Raw genomic sequence first — 26,034 nt, 5'->3', positions numbered from 1 at the left:
AAAAATATCCCTGTTCTCAAGTTCCATAAGACAATCTTGTATCCTTATAATAAACTCGCCCTTTTGTAGTTGGGTCAGCCAGAGATGGGTATCATTACTTTACTAATAGCATATATGTAGAATGGAGGCAGATTTGTTAGTTAAGAAATGGCTGATAAACAGGTTAAATTCAAGTATCACAGCCTAATTGGATCCTAACTTTTCTACTTACCAGCAATGCAGTCTCATTTCTAGTCCTTCCCTTCCCTTTGATCAACATCTCTCACATCACATCCTAGAATAGAGGTTATTAACCTGAGGCCAACAGCTCTATCAAGAAACCTTAATTATCCCTTCAACTCTTAGAGCATTAGTGAGGTACAGAATTCATAGAGGCAACAGTAGCTAAGGCATCTAAATTGAACTCAAACACCTTAGTCTATCTCCTGTTCCTCCCTACACAAAAGTCCAGGAAAGAGCAATAAAAGAGGAAACAATCTTAAGTTGTTTCTTGAAGATTTCTGCTGTGATAAAAATATGAACAGCTAAGTTTAAAGCTCTCCTGTTTGCTGCTCCTTCTGTAGAACAGTAGCTTGAGAAACCCTATGCAATTCTCCAAGAAGGAAATTGGCATGCATTTTTTTAGGGAAAGCCTAAATGAAATATGACAGCACCGGTTACAAGTCAGGAAAGGAGAGGGTTGCCATTTTTTAAAATGGGATTTAATTTTTTTTTTTTTTTTTCAAATTATGTTCTGTAGAAGCCTAGGATTCTATGGTGGTTATTCAGAAGCTGTTCAGTTAATTCGAGTTTATTTTTAAAAAGTCATTTCTAAAATATTTAAAGATCATAGGTTCAAGAAGGCCAAAGTAATAGGACTGTAGGCCAACCAACCAGAAGAAAGCCTCCATACCAAAGGTGCAGTGAGCAGAGCCCCAAGGAAACCAGAGTTGCGGGAGGTTCCATCCAGAGCAACTGAAAAGCTAGGTGCCTCTCCTAGGCAGAGGTCGATTATTGCTGATTCCCACTGGCTCTCCCAGTCTCGCAGTAGGCCACGGTAGCAAAGAAGAAGGACTAGGAAAGAGCTTCTATGTAAGATTTGGAAAAAAAAAAGTTTATAAAACACTGATATAAGAATAATCCAGTCAGGCCCACATCTGTAGACTTAAAAGAGCAAGTAAATTGACAAGGATTGAGGTACACCATTTGGAGTGGTCATGCAATAGTTCTAGAAACAGAAAATTTTTAAGTACTTCATTTTACTTGACTGTTTTAAACAATTATATTATGTAGAGAAGTTATAGGGACCCAGTTACTGGCCATTTCCTTCCCAAAGCAAGGGGCAGAGCAAGAAAAGAATAATGTGAGAATGAGAGTAGTAGCAGGGAGATGGTGGCCCAGAGTGGGGTCAAACCCTATGTTGGGTGAGGAGGAAATCTGCAAAGAGCGACCTAGTGTGGGGAGGAGCAAGATGATGAGGGCATCCACACCCTAAGCAGTCCAGAATGGGGGCTCAGTGCCCAAGCAGGGACTGAAGGTTAGCAGTAGTAATACAATGTTAATTTTCTGATTTTAATAGTTATACTGTGGTTATATAAAAGAATGCCCTTGTTTATAAGAAAACTAAAGTATTCAGGGGTGATAGGGTTGCAGGCCAGCAACTTAACTCTCAATAAATTTTTAAAAACTGTTATTTGTATTGTGTCTCCATAATTTTGTGATTATTTCAATTTTTTTTTTTAATAGTGCATGCAATTGGAAAAAAAAATAACCACTTCCTGTCCCTCCTCTTCTCAAGCAATGAGAAGTTTATGGCACAATATTAAATGGTAAGATACTTTATAGCCCCTTGGGAACTTCATTTCATGTGTCACCTTTCTGATCTAGCTATTTTCGTTGTTGTTTTTAAGTTCGTTTGGATTTAGATTTGTTGTTGCTACTTAACAGTACTAATTGGATAGAACCCTGAGAGTTAAAAAGGATTTTAATTCATCTTTAACCTATGCATATGAATTGAGAAGAGATAGGTTGATAAGTAAAAATACTGGGATATGAGCAAAGTAAAAATAATGACTACAGAGCCTGCATTCTCAACTACTATTCTATACTGCCTCAGAAAGAATTCAGTCCTCACCAAGGCTTTGCAGAGTACAGCTGTAACACTAACTAGGTCCCAATATTACAGATTTCAATTAGGAAAAATCAAAAGTAGTAAGCTACCATGAGCCAAACCTGAATTTATTCATTCAAACATGAATCCAAGGACCAATTCTTATTTGGTTTTGTGTTCCCAGTGCCTAGTACACAGTTGGTACTCAAAGTTTACTTGGATGAGTAAATAATGCCTTACTTTGTGCCAAACCAAGGTAGAGAAAGAAGGGAAAAAGAAAGCATTCTGGTCTAAAGAATAAAGAAGGAATTGAGTTCCACACAATATGTTGGATAGTTTAGAAGATGGAAGACTTTCAAAGTCAAGCTAGTGGCCCAACCTCCCTCCTTTCCACTCATTTTAAAGTGACTTATCGTAGACATATAGCTACTTCCTTTCCAAACTCCAGTCATGGATCTCTTGAGAAAATGGTCAAAGTAGAAAAGAACAATAATAAAAAAAAGAAAAACACAAAAAAGGGACTCATAAAATCTAAAAGCTGAATGGAATTACTGAGGTCATTCAGCCCATTACTCCTCTTAAAATAAAAATGAACTAACGGAGATCAAGTGACTTGATAAAGGCTGCTCACAATTAACCATGCTGGTACTAGACCCCAAGACCAGTGCCTACTCTACTACTCCATACTGTTCTGTTAGTTAATAATGCTGAAGGTCCCTTCCAAGTCCCCTAATAATAATGGCTAATATTTGAGTATTTCCTATTTGCCATGTATTAACCTAAAAGTTTCATCGTAACTAATTTAATTCCCTTTTTGACCACCCTATGTATAAAGCACATAGAAATTTATAACTGTTACTGAAATACTGAAGTACCTAATTTTACTCTATTTTAAATTGTTAGTTAATTCATCAATTCAGCACATTTATTGGTATTTATGTCAGGCCTGTGCTTAGCACTTAATAAACCTCCTTTCAACCCTTAAAACAACTCTACAAAGTAGGTATCCCTGCATTACAGGAATTAAGTAATTTGTCCAAAAGTCATAGCTAGAAAGGGACAAATCTCAGGCCATTCCAAAGGCCATACACACTTGCCACTAAACCACCCTTTAAAACAGTCACTATCCTCAAAGACTTCCTATTCTGGAAGGCATAATGGTAACCAATTACAATGCAGTATGATCAGTGCTAAAATAGTGGCTAGGTTCAAAATAATGTGGGGATGAGGCAAGAGAATTAAACATGTTTATCAGGCCAAAATCAGAGACTGCAATATGTTGATCAGCCCTGAAACCAGGCCAGGAGGACATCTTCAGAACAAAGGAAGATTTCCGCTGGATAACTAACAACCCACTTTTCAGGCTTGTGAAGGGGAAACAGGAACCTAGTGATTCCCTATGGCTAAAACCATGGGGAACCTATGGATTAAAGGCTAGGAACAGCCAGAGGCCTTTCACTCTATTCTTACCTACCACCCGCGCCCTGCCCCCCGCCCTGCCAACATACTACAATACTCTTCCCCTTCCTCGCTGTAAGTCCATATCAAAGGAAATGGGAACTAAAGAATGACATATATAGGAATTTCAGGTGTTGTAGGTGGTAAAAACGAAACAAAACCAAAAAAAATCTCTCTCACTTTGCCTCTGCGAGGAGACCACACTCTGTGGAGTGTTATCCCTTTTCTAATAAATTTTCTTTTTGACTCTAACTTAGGCTTGTGTATTGAATTCTTTCTACACTCTCCACAAAAGGACCCTCTTCTCTCAGTGCAGGGCTTGGTCTCCCCACATCAACTCGGGGAAATTTGCCCTGTCCCGCATCAAAAACACTAAAAAAAAAAAACAAAAACAAAAAAACAAACAAACAAACAATAAGAAGGACCTGGGGGAAGCACAGAGGTTTAAAGGGTAACAACTGAGTAAGCCTTTAAGAATAAAAGGAAGTCCTCTAAGCAGAGAATTCTGTTCTTTGATCTCATTAGAATACTGATCTATTGATGTCTATTTTCCTCCAATCAACCCTCTGTTTTCTTCACTTTCCTCCCTATCCAGCTTAGAATCCACAGCCCATCATTCAAACAATACTGTGACCTCTCTTTAACTGTCTTCGTAGTTTGGCTATATGGCAAAACCCTATGCTGAAGGAGTACAGTTGCAGACATCAGAACCCAACCTAGCTGCGTTAAGTAAAGAGGGATGTATTGCCAGGTATTATGTGGCTTACAAAATTACTGGAGGGGCTACAGGAACAGGCTCTGGTAAAACTTCCAGGAACAACTCCTAATCCACAAAATAACAGTATTTGCCACAACCCAAGAAAGTCATGGCTATCATCTTAGAAAGTCACTAAACCAGAAAGCTGCTGACTCAAGAAACTCACTGCTTCTGCTATATTTACCAGCAAAATTAGGTGTCTCTCACTCTCCTCTCCACATTTTAATTCAGTTCCACATTCAATTTTCATTTTAGGTGCAAAGGAGTCCAGGAGATTGTTTTTAGTGTACTAGGTTTTTCAGTAAGGAAAATGCACATTGGAGACGGGAATGTTTGTTAAATCAAATTCACATCCTTGCCATACCCGGTTGATTTTTCATGCCTGCATGAACAAGCCTAATATTGCTAGAAAAGAATTATGATCTCCAACTTCAAATGGGTCTTTAACTCTGCAAGACCATTTTTGATTTCTCTGGTAAACTCATTCTCTCATACTACAATAATTTCCGCATCTTCGATCTTCTCAAATATTTGACCTCTTCTCATTCTAAATACATAATTCCATCTCCTACATTACTGAGAAAATAAAAGCCATAAGAACTCATTTTACCAACACCAAATATACAAAAACCTAGATCTACTGCTTTCATTTTCTTCTTTCTTCCTTTCTGTTAAATGGAGAAACTCCATCTTCCTAAGGCTGTTCCCTCTAACTGTCCTTTGGATCCTATCCATTCTCATGTTCCCAGACCACTATCAGTGACCCAATTTCTTTCTTGTGTATTCAATTCTCCTCTCAATTGGATCCTTGGTGACTCCTCATCTCCTTCAGCTTCCACATCCCTTCCTCTCCTTTACAATTATATGTATGAAAATACTCTAGATTCACTGCCTCCATTTCCTTGTCTAAATCTCTGCTACATATCTAGTTTCTGGCTCCATCACACCAACAAAATAACTTGCTAAGGATACTATAAGCTCCATAATCATAAAGCCAATAAACACTTTTTCAATTCTCATGTTATTTAAATTCTAACACAGACCATTTCCTTGCTTCTGAGACTGCTTCAGATCCTTCTTTCTAGATCTCTCTTCTCTCTCTCTCCTGTAGGCTCATACTCCTGTTCTTGGCCATTGAATGGTGGAACTACTCAAGGCTCTGACTTAGGTGATCTTACCCACACCTATGACTCAACTATCACCTACACGCCAACAAAAATCACTTTTCTGAGTTCCAAAGCCATATCTCAAAACTGCCTCCTGGATGTCATGAATGACCTCTCTCTTCGCCTACCAAAACCAACACACACAAAAATTACCCAGTTGAATAAGCCAGAAACCTAGGAGTTACATTTGAGTCCTCTTTTCATTGCCTGAATCCAATCCGTCACCAAGTCCTACTGACTTTACCTCCTACATATCTCTATAATCTGCCCAATTCACTGCAGTTTCACCAGTATCTCAGTCCTCATTGCCAACAACTGTCACCTAAGTGGTTTATCTGCACCTATCTCTCCTCCATCTGTTCATACTACTGAGCTTGAGGGATCTAACTGCTTCTCCCACCAGATCACCTATTCCCCATGAAAAACAAAAACCCTCAGTGGTTTCCCATCAGTCTTATAGTAAAAGCTACAAAGTCCTGCAAGGTCTGACCCCTACCTGTCTCCAGCTTTATCTTGTACAACACTCCCCTTTATTCTCTTTGTATCGGCCACACTGGCCTCTGTGCTTTTTTGGTCATTTTCCTGCCATTTGTCACAGGGCCTCTTCACATGCTGTTTTATATTGAATATTCTGCCTTCCTCTCTTCGCTCCACTAAAATTCTTCCTTCAGGTATCAGTTCGGGTATTTTTTCCTCAGAGAAGCCTTCCTTATTATTTCAGGCACTCATAACATCAGTTCCTCTCCTAGGTCGCACTTATTTCACATTTATTTTTCAATGAGGTCATTGTTTAACATGTTTTCCCCTCTGAACTCAAAACTCTGAGATCAGGGACCGAGTTTGGTTCACAATGGATTCTCAATGCATTGCACAATAAATAACAGTTGGAGAATAAAAAGAAGGCCTAGTTTATAGTATGAGTCCAAATTGCTCAACAAGACTGTACTCTGGAAAGGCAGGAGTCGGCGATTTCCTTCATTTCTGTCCCTCGCAGGGGCATAGAGCAGACCTTAGTAAAAGGCTGCAAAATCAGTGGCAGAAACAAGCCGGCCTCCTCAGCCGGGACCCTAGTGGAGGCTGGGAAACAGGCTTTTCTCTCCCTGGAAGAGCCTGGCACACGGCTGGACACAGACGCTTGCTGAAGTCACACGTCGAGGGCTCCAGGCAGCCGCAAAGACCCCGAAGCTCTGCTCCAGTCTAGAAATGGAACTCAGGCTACAGCGTACCCGAGCTGGGACCTCTGGATCCGCCTCTGCCCCCAGCAATTAAACCTTCAGCTGAGAAAGGCCAGGCTCACACCACACAACCCAAAGACCGCCTCCAGATTCCGCAGCCACCCACCCCCGCATCTTTCTAATACTTACTCGGCGTCAGCTCCAAGTCTCCACGCCGCAACATTGCGCGAAACGCCAAAATCCAGTCAGCGCGCTTCCACCCACAAGACACAGCGCGCCTAGGCGGGACTCCAGCTCCATCCACCAATCCTGGAATCATACTCTCCTGACATCAGAAAGAGCTGACCAATAACAGGAGACTATCCTGGGGGGGGTGATGCAGAGGGGAGTATTGGAAGCTGATTGGTTGCTCCAAACCGGAAATTGTACGGAAAGGACTAAGTCGGAACCAATCGTGCGGTCCCTGAAGGTGTTGGCGCGGTCAGTGGCGGCGCTGAGGAGACCGGCTGCCGCCATGATAGAACAGCAGAAGCGCAAGGGCCCTGAGTTGCCGCTTGTTCCAGTGAAGCGGCAGCGGCATGAGTTGCTGTTGGGAGCAGCGGGGTCGGGCCCTGGAGCGGGGCAGCAGCAGGCGGCCCCAGGAGCTTTGCTGCAAGCGGTGAGTGAAGTGGCAGGTGGCCTTTGGCCCTCAGCTCATCTTCCTCTCTCTTCAGAGCGCTACACCCAGTGATCCCACACTGGCCCTTTCCCCGCAGTGCGGGGCGGAACGAGTCTCTCTACCTGAAGTTAAAGCAGAAAAACACTGTAAAACCAACCAATACCCTTTGGATGCTCCATACGTTCCCCTGTGAGGTGGCGTTAGAGTTAAGGACCCTGAGCTCAAAGTCGGGACCCGAATTTTCGCATCCTAATGTTTCCGCATAGAGTAAACCTTCAGAAAAGTTTGTAGAGTGGATGGATGGATGAATGAGGGAAAGAAGGAACTGAATGATACTGGCTTGCTTTGGGGCTTTGAACAAGTTGTTTTTCCCTTTATTTCTCTACACTTATTAACAGCAACTGAGGACTAGTTAACATTAATTAAGCCCTTGTACTAAGTGCTTTTTAAAATAACTCCATTAATATTGGCCTAAGAGTTAGGGACTTATCCCATTTTGTAGATGGGAAAACAAACTCTTAGCTAGTAAAAATGACAGAAACAGATTTTAAATACAGAACCCATGTTCTTAATTACTATATTTCTTGTAAGATAGAGGTGATGTCAAACCTCCTTCTAAGCTATTAGGCCCAGATTAAAAAAATACATGTCCTCTCTATCAACTCCGCAAGCAGTTGGTCACCAACCAAATCCTGCTAGCACTGTCCTCAAAATATATTAAGTGCTACCATGTTCCGCCATGTTCATCACTAGCTCCTGATCTAAGTTGTTATCCCACCTGGCATTATTCAGTAGGGTCCTAACTGGTATTCTTGTTTCTGCTGTTGTGTAATCAATCTGTTCTCAATCGGGCAGCCAGAAGATCTTTCTAAATGTCAGATCATGTTATCTGCTGAAAACTTTTAGTGGCTTTCCATTTCACTTAGTATAAAACCAACACACAACCTTTTGCCCTCTTTGCTTTTGTCTCTCTGATCTACCAGTTTTTCATTGCTCACTCTTGTTCCAGTCACACTGGCTTCCATGCTCCTGCCTCAAAGCTTTTGCATTTGCTGCTCCCTCTATTGCAATGTTCTTCCAAATGTCCACATGGTTTACACACTCAGCTCCTCCAAATCTTTGTTCAAATATCCCTTTTTAGTGAGGGGTATCCTGACCACCCTATTTTAAATTGCAATACCCTGTATTCACTAACCCACATTGCTCCTTTGTTTTTCTTCATAGCACATACCACCGTCTATACATTTTACTTGTTTTCTCTCTCCCTGCTTCCCAGTAGAACACAAACTCCATTGCTTATTTTGTTCAATACTGTTTTCCCAGTGCCTAGAACAGTGCTTGGCACATAGTATTTTTTTAATAAATGAGTAAACTGGAAACTACTTTAGAGATTTGGGGATTATCGATAATATCATCTGTCTACAAGAGTATCAGCCTGGGTTTCAGTGCATTGCCCAAGCCTAGGCTTAATACGAAGACCATAATCAAAAGGACTTTCTCCAATAATCTGTTCTCTGCAGGGTTGTTGGGAAGCTCATTTTCATCTTTCATTCATTAAACAGTGTTGAAGGACACAGGCAGGATCCCTGCATTCACAGAGCTGCTTTTCTAAGTGGGAAAAAAGACAAAGTATGTCAACAAATACATAAGGAGGGTTATTTCAAGTAATGATAAGTGTGAGGAAATACAGTATGGTTAGTGGAATACAGAGGAGAGATGGGGTGGTGTTTGAGTTTGATCAAGGAAAGACTTTCTGAACAGGAAACATTTGAAAGGAGCCAAACACAGAAAGATCTAGGAGAAGGGGATTTCTGTCTTGGTCAACAACGAGTATAAAGATCCTGAGACATGTTAGATGAGTTTTAACATGTTTGCCTGTATGTAGTGACTACCCTGTGTGTCTTTTTTGTTTAGGGGCCTCCAAGGTGTTCTTCCCTTCAAGCCCCAATCATGCTTCTCTCGGGACATGAAGGAGAAGTGTACTGCTGCAAATTTCACCCCAATGGATCCACTTTAGCATCTGCAGGATTTGACCGACTGATATGTAAGGCATAGTTTTTGAATCTAGAGTAATTGTTCTCTGCCAAATAGTGATTATTTTTTAAAACCTTTGGTGCCATGGAAGGTATCAGTCTGAGTTGGTCACATAACAAACTGTGGCTAACACACTAAAATAGTAAAATAGGGTCATGAAAATGCTGGATGATCTTGGTTGTAGAACTCAGGGTCTATATGATAAACACAGAAGGAGTTATGTTACTAGTTGGAAAGTGAGTTGCTCTAATTTGAGAATATCTTCCTCATGGAGGCAAATTTGGAGCTGATTTAGTAAGATTAAGAGATCTAAGTTTAACAGGTTAATGAGAGTAATGCAGAGAGAGAGAACTTTTCTCCAAAAGTGAGATGCCCTCCTCTTGAACCATTCAGAATCTTAGCATATGGAAAGGAAGGAGGGGATCCTACTGTGGCACCCACTGGGATAATGTACATATACATCATTAGGATCTACTGGCTTCTCAGCTGTGAGCCAGGAATACCCATTTTTGAGAAATAAGTAGAAAAAAATCAATTTGAGGGAGTATGAGAAAAAACAAGAAAGAAGGTAACGGAAGCATGACTTTTTTCTTCTGGCGTGATATGCTACATTGTGTGATGAAATGACACTGCATTTCTTTGGGCTACAAATGATCCAGCATTCTTTGGCTCATTGCTTTTTAACTCTGTACCTCAGGGTGGATGGTAATTGTTTTAATTGAGGTGTCCTAGTTTAGGTGTTCACTGTTTTGATTTAGGTGTTCTAGTTTCATGATCTTTAAACTTACTGATAGCCAAGCATCTGGAAGGCTGAGGTGTCTTTGCAGAATATTCTTGAATTGTTGATATGCTTCATTTTATCAAACAAACTAGAAAGTTTTCTCAGCAAAAAAATTACTGTATACATGTACCTTATTATGTATAGAGCTGCTCCTGAATAATTCTCATAAAACTTAACTCCTTGCTAGAGCAAGCTCCCTGAGGATAGGAACTATGTCTATTCATTTACCTCATTTTACTGCAGTACCTAGCATGTTATAGATACTTACTACATGTGTATTGACTAAATGTAACATAAAGTCATTGTCATGTGGCCTTCAAGTCTTTAGCGGCTTTCTATGTTTTCCATAAGTGCCAATATTTTGCAGTCTGCTTATATTCATAGGAGACAAATAATACTGCCAACTTTTTAAATACATGAAAAAACCTTAAGATTTAAAATATCCATTAACTTTATTACCTCGTGAAATGTGAAAATATTGTATTATCTTTGTTACAGTGTCAGGAATATTGGTCCAGCTGGTAGAACCAATAGTGTTCCAAGGGAGTATTATTTTCAGAACTGTTTTTCTGGTAAATTCATAAGGACCCTTTCCCTGGCCAGTAATGAATTTCTTTTTGCCTAGTAATGCTCACAGAACCTCTGTCTTCCTGACAGTATTGTGGAATGTCTATGGTGACTGTGATAACTATGCAACATTGAAGGGACACAGTGGAGCAGTAATGGAACTGCATTATAACACAGATGGCAGGTGAGATTATTCTGCATGTGGAATGACAACTGCTTCTTATACTAATTCTTGTTGGCATCTATTCACATTTCGTTCTTGAGTTTTCTCTCTCAGGAGACCATGCTGTCAAAAACTGGTACATTTGAGCAATTTATTATCCTATCATTGTCACCTCTAGTAAGGTGTTTATTGTTCCATATATACATTTATAAATACATCATCTATATCATCTAACATTTCAAGATTGCAAACTTGTTTTCTTAAGACTTAAAATAATTTTTATATGTAGAAATTAGCTGTTTTTATTACAAAAGTAATAAAATATTTTGAGAAACTAAAAGCAGAACAATGAAAAAATAGCCAATATTTCTACCACTCCAAAGATAATCACTATTAATATTATTTTTCTCAAGCCTTTTTCCTACTCAGAACTGTTTGATTTTTCTTATATGTTGGAGTTACGTGTGTAATCTTGTCTGCTGCTTTTATTTCCTTTAGCATTATTCACCTAATATATCTGTTGATCATAACATACTATTTATCATAATCATTTTAATGTTTTTTATAATTTTAGAATAACTAGATAATATAAAAATGTGTTTCTACAAAGGCAATTAATCTCATTAGGTATTTCAAGTAAACTATTATTTCACACCTTTAACCTCTAAAATCTTAGAGTTCTTTGAATCAACTGGTACATAGCCTATATACACTTATTTGAGTAAAGAAAGCTTTATAAAATAATTATAACTTAGAAATTATTCTCAGAGACAAAATAAAAACTTTGATTTTTAGAGAAAGGGTTGGAGTTGCTGAGCTGTTTGGCTAGGAATTGCCAGTCTATCTTACCTCTGCAGCAAGTGGGAAGATGTCTTATGTGTAAAGTCTTAGCTATCACAAAGGAGGGAAAGATTAAGAAAACTGCTGTATTAAATGTGTAATATGAGGACTGATAGAAGGAATTTTGTTTTTAATGTTTATTATGGTATGCCTTGTGACTGGGTCTAAAACACCAATAGGATTTTGATAGGTGAGGTGAAGCAGGCATTCCAGTATCATGTGCCAAACTGTCAGGGCACAACACAACAGTGATCTTGAAAAGTTTGGCACATTTTGGTAGGTGAAAAAGATAGATTGCTGTTGTTCATATTTACTTATTGATTTTTTGTTCTTCCTCTTATCTTCTAGTATGCTCTTCTCAGCATCCACAGATAAAACTGTGGCAGTGTGGGATAGTGAAACAGGTGAAAGGGTTAAAAGGCTAAAGGGGCATACATCCTTTGTGAATTCCTGTTACCCTGCCAGGAGGGGCCCCCAGCTTGTCTGCACTGGCAGTGATGATGGTACAGTTAAGGTGGGTGTTCTTGATGTCTCTGTTTTGCAATTTCTGAGGTGACATAATGTGAATTTTATCTTTCGTTCCCCTGTTGTGCTATACCCTCCTTGCTACAACTTTGTCATTTCCAAAAACAGAAACTTCGAGTATCCTACAGAATAATATTAGAACTGAATCAACCATTGTGACAGAATAAAATGGACCACCTGAGTCGCATTCTTGGCTCAGCTGCTTACTTAATTGTGTGATCTTGGGAAGTTCACTTTTCTGATCCTCAGTTTCTCAATCTTTAGAATAGTAATAGTGATACATGTCTTACAAAGCTGTTGTGAAATTAGTGTATAAAAAGTTCAGTACAGGATCTAATAACACAGGATGGGATCTTAAAGATCATTTAATTCAATGATTTCCAACCCGTTTGTATATCAGAATCACCTGAACAACCTGTTAAAAAAAATTCCCAGCCAGATTCTGGTTCAGTAGGTCCGAATGGGATTTTTTTTAAAGACTACTTTAAAAGCAATTTTAGGTTCGCAGCAAAATTAAGGATAAGGTACAGAGATTTCTCATATACCCACTGCCCCATGTATGCATAGTCTACCCTATTATCAACGTCCTCCACCAGAGTGGTATATTATAACTGATGAATCTGTATTGACACATCTTAGTCACCCAAAGTCCATCATTTTCCTTAGGGTTCACTTTTAGTGTTCTATATTCAATGAATTTGGACAAATTCATAATGACATTTATCCATCACTATAGTATCATATGGTATTTTCACTGCCCTAAAAATCCTCTGTGCTCTGCCTATTCATCCCTCCCAACCCCTGGCAACCACTGATCTTATTACTGTCTCGATAATTTTGCCTTGTCCAGAATGTTATATAGTTAAAATCTTATAGTAGTTATCTTTTTCATACATATTGACTTTTTTCACTTAGTAATATGCACTTAAGATTCTCTGTGTTTTTTCATGGCTTGATAGCTTATTTCTTTTTAATGTAGAATAATCCATTGTCTGAATATACCACAGTTTATTCACCTACCGAAGGACATTTTGGTGGCTTCCAAGAGTTGGCAATTATGAATAAACATTCTCGTGCATGTTTTTATGTAGACTTTTAAGTTTTCAACTCCTGCGGGTAAATATCAAGGAGTGCAATTGGCTGGGACGTATGTAAGAGAATGTTTAATTTGTAAGAAACTGCCAATCTGTCTTCCAAAGTGGCTGTACCATTTTGCATTCCTATCAGCAGTGAGTGAGTGTGCTTGTTGCTCCACATCCTTGTCAGTTTTTGAGTTGTCAGTGTTTCAGAGTTTGGCTTTCTAATTGGTGTGTAGTAGCTCATTGTTGGTTTAATTTGCATTTCACTGGTGATGTAGAATGTGAAGCATCTTTTAATATACTTAGTTGTCGTCTGTATGTTATCTTTGGTGAGGTGTCTGTTAAGGTCATTTAACTCATTTTTTGATTGGGTTGTTTACTTTCTTATTGAGTTTTAAGAGCTTGTGTATTTTGAATAACAGTCCTTTCTGGTACCAGGGACCAGTGCTCCTATGAGAATCTAATGCCTGATGATCTGCAGTGGAGCGGAGGTGATGATACTAGCTTTGGGGAACCACCGCAAGTAGAGATGAAATTTCTCTTGCTTGCCCGTCGCTTACCTCCTGCTGTGTGGCTCCATTCCTAACAGGCCACGGACCAGTACCGGTCCACAGTCTGGGGTTTGGTGCCCTCTGCTTTAGCAGATGTGACTTTTGCAAATATTTTCTCCCAGTTCATGGCTTGTTTTCTCATTCTCTTGATAGTGTCTTTCACAGAGCAGGAGATTTTGATTTTAATGAAGTCTAGCTTATCATTTTTTTTTTTTATGGATTGTGCCTTTGGTGTTGTATCTAAAAAGTCATCACCATACCCCGAGTCATCTAGGTTTTCTCCTATGGTACCTTATAGGAGTTTTGTATTATACATTTTACATTTAGATCTGCAATCCCTTTTGATTCAGTTTTTGTTAAAGGTATAGGGTCTGTCTATACTCATTTTTTGCGCGTGGATGTTCAGCTGTTCCAACACTGTTTGTTGAAGGGACTGTCTGCTGCATTGTGTTGCTTTTGCTCCTCTGTCAAAGATCAGTTGACTGTATTTATGGGGGTCTCTTTCTGTGCCCCCTCTTCTCTTCTACTGATCTGCTTGTCTGTTCTTTCACCAGTACCACACTGCCTTTATTACTGTAGCTGTATAGTAAGTCTTGAAGTCGGGTAATGTGAGTTCTTCAACTTAAGTTGTTATTCTTCAATACCGTGTTGGCAATTTAGGGTCTTTTGTCTCTCCATATAAACTCTAGAATAAATTGGTTGATTTTCACAAAATAAGTTGCTGGAATTTTGGTTTGAATTGCACTGAATCTATAGATAAGTTGGGAAGAAATGACATCTTGACAGTATTGAGTCTCTATTAATGAACATGGAATATCTCTCCATTTATTTAGTTTTTTTTTATTTCATTCTTCAGAGTTTTGAAATTTTTCTCATGTAGATCTTGTACATAATTGTTAAATTCATACTTAAATATTTCTCCTTTTTTTGGATGCTAATGTAAATGGCATTGTGTTTTTAAGACTTAGAATTTTAAATGTGTAGCAGATCTGACATTGTGGGAGCCATTGATCTCATCCAGCATCCTCATTTTACAAATTAGGAAAATAAGACCAATTAATAATAATAATAGTAGTAACTTATTTCAAGAGCACAGAAGGCCACACTGCTTTGTAGTACCAACCATTTTATTTCTTTGGCACTAATTTTGGACTGTGGGTGATATTTTAATGATTAAACGGATGGACTTCAAAGGAGTACATCTGAGCAACCCCTCTAAACTTGCAATTGTTGCTTTTTTAAATGAATTTGCTTTTTTTCATAATTAAAGGGGTGATGACACTGACAGATTATCTGCTTTATGCTTTTCTATTAAGTGGTTTTTATACTAAATCTAATCAACTGAAACCCCTTGATGCTTGGCTAGGAGGAGAGTCTGTGGCTTAGGAATTGTTCCAAAGCCCAGAGCTCTTAACCTAGGTGTAGTATAGTTGGAGAGTCTTAACAGTAACTAATTTGCTAATTGGCATATCAAAAGGCAGTTAGAGATGAGAGTACCATAATGAATTTTGTTAACAAACATTTATTGTGAATCTATTATAATAAACATCTAAGCCCTACAACTAGGTCACCTCAAATCAGTAGTTGGTGCGGAGACACTATAAACAGCCCAGTGCCACAACCGTTTGTGGCGATCAAGAATTGGGAGGGTTATTCTGGCTGCAGAGCCACCTCCCTCACCTGAGGACCAAGGGATCCCAGCTGCATACTGAGTTCCCCAGCCCAGGATTACAGTGCCGGGAAGAGAACTCCCCACAATCAGTGGAGGTTGTGGCTGAGTGAGGCAGAGGGATGCGGAACCAGAGACCTTCCTCTTAAAGTTCATGCCCAGCCTTACTTGCTGGCAGACTCGCTTCCTCTGAGCTCTAGCACTGGGGCAGCTGCTCAGGGGACACCAGGGACATACAGGGAGATGCTGAGCTGTCGTGCATCAGGGTGAGGGCTGGACAGGCGGCTTGTTCTCGGACCGGTGCAGGCAAAAGGCATTATTCTTTTGTTGAGCTCTCCCACCTCCCAGCCTGCAGACGCAGGTACCATCAACATGAATAACACAAATCGCTCCACCCAGGGGATTCCCTGAGACTGCCTCTTCCAACTTATCAGCCCGCCTAGTCTGCTTCCAGTGATTTTTTCCATACAAATGGGCTGTCTTGGCTCCTGCTGTGAACTTTCATAAAATCTCTCAAAAGCTCACAAAACCCAAAGAAGCAGCATTTGGTCTCAAGCATGCACTGTACATCTTGCTGAGCAGCCCCAAGTCCCACACTAATGGCAGCCGGCTTTGGTTTCTGACTTGGCCCCTCAAGGTACCTATAAGCCCAACATGGATGGCAGCCATATGTGGATTGCTTGATAATCTTACCATGTGGCCCCAGACTTGCATAGGCTGTGGCTGAACTTGACCTGCAGCTGGACCCCTCCCACGACTGTGTTGCTGGGCCCCACAGCACACCTACTACATAAAGCCACTCTACTAAGACCTTGAGACTTAGGAGCCCTACCTAATACATACAAACAGACACAGGGAAGTAGCCAAAATGAAAGAACAACATGAAAGAACATGTCCCACATGAAAAAACAACAAAGCTCCAGAAAAAGATTTCACCAAAATGGAGACAAGTAATCTACTGGATGGTGTTCAAAACACTGGTTATAGGGATGCTCAATGAACTTAGGAGAAGAGTAGATGAACTCAGTGAGAACTTTAACAAAGAGATAGAAAACGAAAATGGAGATGGAAAACAAAAGGGAACCAGTCAGAAACGAACAATACAGTATCTGAGTTGAAGAGTACATTAGAGGGGATCAACAGAGTGGACGTATTAGAGGACCAAATAAGCAACATAGAGGATGGAGTAGCAGAGGACACCCAATCAGAACAGCAACAATAGAAAATCCAAAAAATGAAGATAGTTTAAGAAGCCTCTGGGACAACATCAAGCGTTAGCAGCATTCTCATTATAGCTTTATGGGAAGGAGAAGAGAGAGCAAGGAACATAGTTGAAGAAAAAATGATGGAAAACCTTCCTAACCTAATGAAGGATATAGACATATCCCAGGAAGTTCAGAGTCCCAAACAAGAAGAACTCAAAGAGATCCACACCAAGACACATCATAATTAAAATGCCAACTGTTAAATTCAAAGTGAGAATCTTAAAAACAGCAAGAGAAAGGCATTTAGTTATACAGGAGCTCCCCTAAGACTGTCAGGCCGACTGTCAACGGAAACTCAAAAGGCCAGAAGGACTTGGCACAAAATTTTCAAAGTGATGAAAACCCAGGACTTACAACCAAGATTACTTGACAAATTTATCATTTAGAATCGAAGGACAGATAAAGAGCTTCCCAGATAAGAAAAAGCTAGTGGAGTTCATCACCACCAAGCCAGTATTACAGGAAATGTTGGAGGAACTTCTTTAAGAAAAAATATATATATATCAAAAATGTGAATAAAAAATGGCAATAACTACATATCTATCAACAAGTACTTCAAATGAAAAAATTAAATGCTCCAATTAAAGGTTAGGGTGACTGAATGAATAAGAAAACAGGACCCTTACATATGCTGCCTGCAAGAGACTCAGTTCAAATTAAAAGACACACAGACTAAAAGTAATGAAAAGACATTGCATAGACCTAGAGGGTAGTGTGCTGAGTGGAGTAAGTCAGATAGGGGAAGACAAATGCCAAATGATTACACGTATGTGTGGAATCTAAACAATGAAATAAACGAAAAAACAAACTCATAAATACAGAGAACATTTTGAGAGTTACCAGATGGTAGGGGACTCAGGGAGGTCGATGAAAAAGGGGGATGGGATTAAGAAGTACACATTGGTAGTTTCAAAACAGTCATGGAGATAGAAAGTATGGCATAAGGAATATAGCCAATAATTATGTCCAGTGTGAGAGAGGCACTAGATTTATTGGGGTGATCACTTTGTGAGTTATACAGATGTGTAATCACTATGTTGTACAACCGAAACTAATGCCAACTATAACTGAAAAATAAAAAATAAGTGTTTAGTTTTTTAAATAAGTATATATTACTTAAGTAATTATAAGAAATTAACACACATTTAATACTTTAATACATTAATAGAATCAGACTACTAAATTCTAGTCCTTTTGCTGTTAACATGCTAAGTGTTCTTCAAGTCAGTTTCTTCTTTGAGCTTTAGTTTCTTCATTTATAAAGGTTGGGGTTAAACTGGATAGTCTAACCACAGTAACTTTTAAACATTTTTTTATCATTATCTACTTTAAGGAATATATCTTATATTGTGACCCAGTATATACCCCTCAATATGTCTACTCTGTGAACTAACCTTTTGTGTATGTGACATTCTCTGATAACTTCTTTCCTATCATTTTTTTAAAATTGATGTAAAATTCATTGAACATAATTCACCATTTTAACCATATTAAAAAATGCACAATTCAGTGGCTTTTAGTACATTCAGTGTTGTGCAATGCCACAATCCAGTACGAGAACATTTTTGTCATCTCCAGAAAGAAACCCCATACCTATTAGGCAGTCACTACTTTCCAGCCCCTGGCAACCACTAAACTATGTTTTGTCTCTGCATTTGCCTATTCTGGACATTTCATATTAGTTGAATCTTATGTAGCCTTTTGTGTTCTGCAGTTCCTTTTACTTCGCATAATATTTTCAAGGTCCATCCACGTTGTGAGCATGTATCAATATTTCTTTACTTTTTATGGCTAAATAATATTCCATTCTATAGATATACTACCTTTTGTTTGTACCTTTATAAGTTGATAGATATTGGGTTGTTGCCACTTTTTAAAAAAATTATTATGAGTTATGTTGCTACACTTGTGTAAGTTTTTATTTGAACACTCGTTTTCATTTTCCTTGGATATTTAGTAGTGGGATTGCTGGGTCATATGGTAATTCTATGTTTAACTTTTTGAGGAATGTCAGACTCTTCCTTAGTAGCCACATCATATTATACTCCTACCAGCAATGTATAAGGATTCCAGTTTTTCCACATACTCACCAAGACTTGTTATTTTCTGTGCAAGTTCCATCATCATCATCATTATTATTACTATTACTATTATTATTACCATCCTAGTTAGTATGAAGTGGTACCTAATTTTTTGTTTTGCATTTCCCAAATGATTTATATTCAGCATCTTTTTGTGTGCTTATTGGCCATTGTTCTATCTTCTGAAGAGATGTGTTTTTTCAGGTCCTTGCTCATTTATTAATTGAGCTCTTTGTATTTTTGTTGTTGAGTTATAAGAGTTCTTTTCTCTGGATACTAAATCTTTATTAGATTTATGATTTGCAAATATTTTCTTCCATTGTTTTCATTTTCTTGATACTACCCTTTGATGTATAGTAGTTTTTATTATGAAGTCTAAGTTATCTATTTTTTCTTTTCTTTCATCATTCCTGCTTTTGGTGTCATTTAAAAATTCATCACCAAATCCAGTCATGAAGATTTACAAATCCATTTTTTCTTCTAAAATTTTTATAGTTTTAGCTTTTACATTTAGGTCTTTGACCCATTACATTTTGTATATAGTGTGGGATAAGGGTCTAGCTTCATTCTCTTCCATGTGGTTATCCGGTCGTCCCAACACCATTTATTGAAAAGACTATTAATTTCTTTTTTCTTTCTGTGTGGACTATACTTTTTTGCTTCTTTTCATTCCTCATAATTTTTTGTTGAAAACTGGACATTTGAATATTATTATGTGGCAACTCTGGAAGTTAGATTCTTCCATGGGTTTGTTGTTGCCGTTTGTTGTACCTATTGTTTGTTGGATGAATTTTCTGGCATTTTATCAAGTCATGTATAGCCACTGAAGTCTTTCATTTGCTTAGTGGTTTGCAGATAGTTCAGCAAAGATTTCCTTAATCACCTGGGGGAGAAGAAACTCTCCCATTGTTTGCAAATTGGCTTTGTGTGTATGTGTTGGCACCTGTCTTCACCCCTCAGCTAGGCAGTTTACAGTTCTGCATTAACCTTTATTTCCTGCTTGTGCAGAGCCTGAAGGTTAGTAGTGGTGAGAGTATAAATAGTCTTTCTCAGGTCTTTTCTGAGCATGAGTGACTTTTCAGAGTCCCAAGAATATGCCAGAACTTTTCAAAGCCCTTGTTCTCCAAATTGCCTCATTCTCCACCTTCCCTCCCAAACTGTTTGGTTTGTCTTTTGTTTGTCCCAACTGTTACCCCTGGCTCCAGAAAGCAGAAGCTAATGCCTTTGCCTGTAAATGTTTTCGACAAATGCCTCTGCCCTGGTAGAGTTCCAAGTTAGGCAAAATAAAGACAAACCCTTTGAACTCATCCTTCGGGGAGCCACCAGACAGGTAATAACAACCACAGTTCTTCAACAACAAGGAATAAGGTCTGTTCAGTTCCCTCCAGTACTAGGAACCTGTACTGGGAATATGGGCTATTGCCTTCAAAGGTATTGCTGAATTAGGAGATGGAGCCAAGGTAACTTAAAACACTACAGATCTCTTCCTAAGACGCAGGTAGCTCTTTCCTCATTAAGTGTTTGCCTGGTTGCTATAAACTTTTGATTAGTGTCTAGAGTTCTGATAAAGTTGATTCTGCCAGGTTTTTTGCTAGGCAATTTTTTGCTTTTGTAGGACAATCTTTTGACAGTCCCTACTCAAATTTTTGCTGAAGTAACCTTCTCTCTTCATATATACATATATATATATGTTCATGTATTTTGCCATTATGTAAATTGAAGCCCACTAATAAGGTAGCATCTACAGTTTCAGAACGCTGGTGTCCTTGCTATGCTAAGGACATCATGAGCTAAGCCAGTAGAGGATTTCCACTCTTACGGGCATATTGATTAGCTGTGTTTTTCAAATTTTAACAAAGGAGTCAAAATATAACCAAAGTGATTTGTTCTGCTAACTTTCAGATATGTTGGCAAAATTGTGGTCACTTCTCACCATGTTACTAGTGTATCCAGAGAAGTTTCTGAAGGGGCTCCTATTAGAGATGTATTCACCTCCACAAAATCCTTGGACTTAGGAGTATACTGTGCAGTTATTTCTAGAGTGCTGTTACTGTAGACTCTCCTGTTTTTCTGCTTCAGCTTTGGGACATCCGGAAGAAAGCAGCCATCCAGACATTTCAGAACACCTACCAGGTGTTAGCTGTGACCTTCAATGACACAAGTGATCAGATTATTTCTGGTGGAATAGATAATGATATCAAGGTATGTTTGGTATTTTGTTATATTTCCCTTTCACTATCTCCACTCACTGAGATGCATCTTTTCAAACCTGTGAGAGTGTGGTAGCTTGCACTTAATACCAACTAAAAGGAAGATAGTAATTTTGATCATGTTTTCTTTCTGTCCTATCTTCATTGACTGCCTTAGTCAAGGGTTGCTTTACAGCTCCTGTAAATGCTGTAAGGACCAGGCAATTAATGTGAAATGTGCGGTTCCTGTGTGGGGACTCTGAAAATGAAGAATGCGTTCTCTGCTTAAAGACATTCAGAACCTTTGTTGTTGCTATTGTTGGCTTAATGAAATCCATTTGTGACTTTTTTTTTCCCCTACCCTAATGTCTTAGTGTGTCTTTTTTTTTTTTGAGACTATGGAAAGGAAATTGTGGAGAGCCTGTAGCTCAAAATGAGTAATGGTGTTGGAGAAAGAGGTACTAGACCATGTGGTATTATATCTAACACTTCGATAGTGTTTACATTGTTCTTAGAGCTTTACATTATTCACTTAATTCACAACAATCACATAAAATAAGCACTATTAAAAACATTTTGTTGATGAAGAAACTGAGCTAAGAGAGGCACAACAACTTAAGGTTATATAGCTAATAGCAGTGGAACCTCAGAAAGCTTAGTTCTAGAGTCATGCTCTTAGTACCTGTGAGAATTCCCTGAAGATTTTTCTACTCACTGTCTTCAGTTCCCTACCTCCCTTCCATTCCTCAATTCCATATTTTCTGATCACTCCTCAACAGTTTGGCTTCTCCCTCCATTGTTTCATTTACACACCACTCTTCCAGGTCAACAATCTTCTCGTTACTGAATCCAGTAAATTCTTCTAGTCTTTTTATTTTTAACTGGTATAACAACATACTCTCCTACCCCTCTGGCATATCCTTCCCAGGTACCTCTCTGAGCTATCTCTCTGTACATTCTTAGGCGCTCTTCTCACTTTATACCTTTTCCCTAGACAGTTCTCAGCTATTGCCATGACTTTGTCTTCTCTGTGCTGTTGATTCCTTACCTGCCCAGATCTTCAGCTTCAGAGCCCTGAGTTCAACCAGCCACTCAGCATCCCCTACTTGGGTGTTTCATAAGTACTTCAGAATTCACCATTTCCAAAATTTAACTTCCCATCCCTTTTCTGCCACACAACTATGATAGAATATGTGGAATCAGAACATGGGAACTTAATTAGATCATCTTAATAACTAATGCACTATTTCCCAGAGTGAGGTTTGGGAACTCCACTAGCAGTAGACTCACTAGAGGACTTACACAGATGAAAGTAGATTAGCATCATGAAGCTATGATAATTTTTTATACTTTGAAAGTGTTAGTATTAAATTTATATACAGTGAAATTAAGTTTTTTTAGTGTACAGTTCTGCGAATTTTAATGCTTGCCTAGATTTGTGTAACTACGGCAAACGGTACAGAACAATTTCTGTCACGACTGCCCCCCTCCCAACATTTCACAGTGCTCCTCTGGTTCAAACTCTCTCTACATCCCTAATCTTTACCAACCATTAATCTGTTGTTTATCCTGTAGTTTCTTTTCTAGGATATATAAATGGAATCATACCATATGCAACCTTTGGAGACTGAATTCTTTTATTTACACTTTGAGAGTTTGATATTCTCATCTCTACTGTGGGAATAGACTAACCTAAGAATAATACTCTTGTGCTGGTAAGGTCTTCTTACCACAAAAAGTGTGATTTACTACAGGCTTTTTATTCTAGACTGTTCCTGGCCCTTCAGTAAACAAATATATTCAATTGTGCTATAGTCCTGAAGGGATGCCCAATGCTTTTTTTAGGATTTGAATGTTTTCCATGTCTTCTCAAACACACACCATATGATGTAGCTACCCTTAGGGTTGGTTATTTCTGCAGATAGCTAATTCTAGTCATTGTTGATTTATATCAGTTTTATTCTGAAATCCAAACTAATCTCAAATATGCGGAAGTATAAATTTAGTCCCGTGAGTATAGCAGTTATGTTCAGCACTAGCATTTTTCTAAAATATCGTCCTTTATATATCTTTGAGAAGTCTTCTGATTCTAGTTTTGTACAATTTGGTGCATTAGTTCCCAGTTATCCTATAGGTTTTACAAGTTTACATCATGACTTTGTAGTCTTTGTTTTTTTAAACTAAAAAGTCTTTATTCTGTCCACAGACACTCAAATTTTTCTGTTAGTACTTCATTTTCAGGGAAAATTTTTTGAAAAGTACACAGTGTATTCCAAAAACTGGGACATCTTATTGCATACCTGGTCAGTATCACTGCCTTCTCTTGCCAGTTTTGGGAGCTTTCTGTTTGTGCACTGTATATAGTGTATCTTATTTTCCAAACTGAAAATCGGGATGGACTGTCTTGAGTTGCCTACTTATTTACCTTAAAAGTTTTGCAGAAATGTAAAAATTGCATTCAAATGTGTATTTAAAAATTAAGATAAAATTGTTTACCACAATTTAAATGTTTTTAGTAATGAAAATAACTTTTGTTCATTGAAGAAAACTTAGGAAATTTAAAAAAAGGTAAGACAAGTAAATCACTTACGGCCTTATCATCCACATTCACTCTTTGATATTTTAGTATACTTCCAGTCTGTTTCTATGCTATAATGTTTTGTATGAAAACATCTTAATATTCACATGTTAGATAAAATAAGCCCAATCTCATCTGATTTCAGAAGCTAAGCAGGGTTGGGCCTGTTAGTACTTGGATGGGAGGCCACCTAGGAAGACCAAGTGCTGTAAGCATAAAAAATAAAGGATTGTAAGCTAACAAAGTCTTTGCAATCTGTGAGATCAACCTTGCCAAAATATAAAAAATAAAAATAAAAAAATCTTATATGACATTCTTTTTACTTAATAGCATATAACTAATTGTTTGTCTGGAACTACCCTTCTTCCCCCTGCCCCAATAGTACCATAATTAGCTAGCTAATTCTTGTCTTCTAATCTTAGCTCAGATATCTCTTCTTCAGAGGATTTCTTAGACTAAACTAGACCTTCCTTCTACCTGATTTCTATTGCATCACTCATCTTATTTTCTTCTTAACATGGTAGTTAGAATCGTTTAGGATTATAGGATTATAGTTAGGATTATTTTTCTTTTTTTCTCTAGTTTTAATGGAATATAATTGACATATAGCATTGTATTAGTTTCAGATGTACAACATGATTTGATATATGTATATATCATAAAAGGATTACCAAAATAAGTTTAGTTAATATCCATCACCTCATAGTGCTACAAATTATTTTTTCTTGATGAAAACTTTTAAGATCTATTCTTTTAGCAATTTGCAAATGCACAATACAGTTTTGTTAAATTTAGTCACCATGATGCACATAACAACCCCAGAACTTAGAATCATTTTTTCTGATTCTCCTACTTTACTGCTAGCTATGTAGTCTTAAGAAAGTTATTTAACCTTTCTGAGTTTCCACTTCTCATCACTAAATGGGAATGATCACCCTACCTCATACAATTATATGGATTAAATGAAGTAAAGAATATAATATTCCCAGCAAAATGGTAGTTACTTAGTAAGTGTTCTATATATGTTAGCTGATTTCATCATCATTTTACTTATTAGAATATTTGATAATGTAGTAAGTGACAACCATGTCACTGGATGTTTAGGCTATTTCCTATGTATCACTATCACAAATTAAACTGCCATGGACATATTTGTGCATGAACTCTTTCCATGTTAATTTTCTTAGAATAGATTTCTAGATGAAAATTAATATGTTAATAAATATAAGGATATTTCATATCTTAGATACAGGTTCCCATATTGTCTTCTGGCAATAGCAGTTAATACAGACAGTATTTAAAATAAGATTGCTATAGCTATTTGACTTTGTTTTGGCTCCTATGTAACTAAAGGGTATGCTGGAAAGGTATGAGACTGTTAGGATTGCAGTCTTCTTTCTATCTAACACCTCCTATTCTTAACACGCTTAGGGAAAAATAACTACCCCTGGACCCAGAAAGATTCTTAATTGTCTTCAGGCCCTCATAAATTTCTTTAAATATAAAACAGAGCCTTCTTTTCAATCAGAAGGAGACTCAGAGAGTGTTAAATCTGAAAGGGATCTTAGACATGTAGTTATCTCTCTTACTTTACAGATGACTAAAGTGAAGCCTGAACGAGTGATTCGGCCAGGATCACATGGTCAGTCACACACATAGTCATTGGTAGAGCCAGTACCAGAACTCAATTTTCAGAGAGCTAATACTTTTTCCACTCTATCGAATTGTCTCTAGTTGATTAACAAGTATCTTTAAGCACTTACAGGCCTACCAGTCTTGAGCACTTGTTTGACAAATCACTGTAGTCCCTCACTACATCAGGATGTGCTCCTGAAAGAGCCTAGTTTTTGTTTTGCTTCTCAGTCTCTTACTTAGCACCACCTATTCTAAGAAAGGGGGAACAAATAGGGAGTGGGAACCCCATTTAGATTCTGAGGTGAACAAATTCTTTGTGCGTTTGTTAGCAATTATGTTCTTTCTGCCAACCTCTTGGGATTTTTCTTTCTAGTTATAGTGTTGGGGCATCAGAGGAAAATGAATAAAAGAAGAAAATGTGCTTCTGTTTGATGGCTTCAAGGTCCAGCTAGCAGTTCTTTGGCATTTCTTATAATTCTGAGCTCTGGTCAGAATGGGAGTTTAGTTGATCATTTTTTGTTTGTTTTGTTTTTAATGTGGGATGGGTAAGGGGAATAGAAGAAATCCTCACTGATTTCCTGGCCTTCGTTCTCATCCTTTCAATTATCTGGGCCTAAAGGATCTTTCTGGAATGTAAGTCTAACCAAATCATTCCACTACTCTGAACCCTTCTATGGCTCCCAGTGACGAAGATAAAGTCCAAGCCACACATTAAAAATCTTTCATGAGCTGGTCTCTGCCTGCCTACCTCTCAAGCATTGTCTGCTGCTTCTC

At 38.2% G+C, this 26,034-nt stretch overlaps 2 protein-coding genes across 2 annotated transcripts in view; one reads left to right on the top strand and one right to left on the bottom strand.

Annotated features, from left to right (window-relative positions):
• Positions 1–6,933, bottom strand: part of ZCCHC17 (zinc finger CCHC-type containing 17) — a 46,496-nt gene extending 39,563 nt beyond the window's left edge. The window contains exon 1 of the mRNA XM_016132055.2: positions 6,835–6,933. The gene's annotated coding sequence lies outside the window, so the exon portion shown is untranslated. The remainder of the gene's footprint in view (positions 1–6,834) is intronic.
• A 176-nt stretch (positions 6,934–7,109) lies between these two features.
• Positions 7,110–26,034, top strand: part of SNRNP40 (small nuclear ribonucleoprotein U5 subunit 40) — a 28,520-nt gene continuing 9,595 nt past the window's right edge. The window contains exons 1-5 of the mRNA XM_016132073.2: positions 7,110–7,303; positions 9,218–9,347; positions 10,776–10,869; positions 12,037–12,202; positions 20,938–21,060. Coding sequence (XP_015987559.1) covers positions 7,160–7,303; positions 9,218–9,347; positions 10,776–10,869; positions 12,037–12,202; positions 20,938–21,060 — 657 coding nt within the window. The 5' untranslated portion in view covers positions 7,110–7,159. The remainder of the gene's footprint in view (positions 7,304–9,217; positions 9,348–10,775; positions 10,870–12,036; positions 12,203–20,937; positions 21,061–26,034) is intronic.

The sequence above is a fragment of the Rousettus aegyptiacus genome, unplaced genomic scaffold (assembly GCF_014176215.1).
Source record: "Rousettus aegyptiacus isolate mRouAeg1 unplaced genomic scaffold, mRouAeg1.p scaffold_m13_p_1, whole genome shotgun sequence".
NCBI classification, from domain to species: domain Eukaryota; kingdom Metazoa; phylum Chordata; class Mammalia; order Chiroptera; family Pteropodidae; genus Rousettus; species Rousettus aegyptiacus.
Note: the sequence above shows the minus strand (reverse complement) of the source record. Positions and strands in the feature narration are given on the sequence as shown.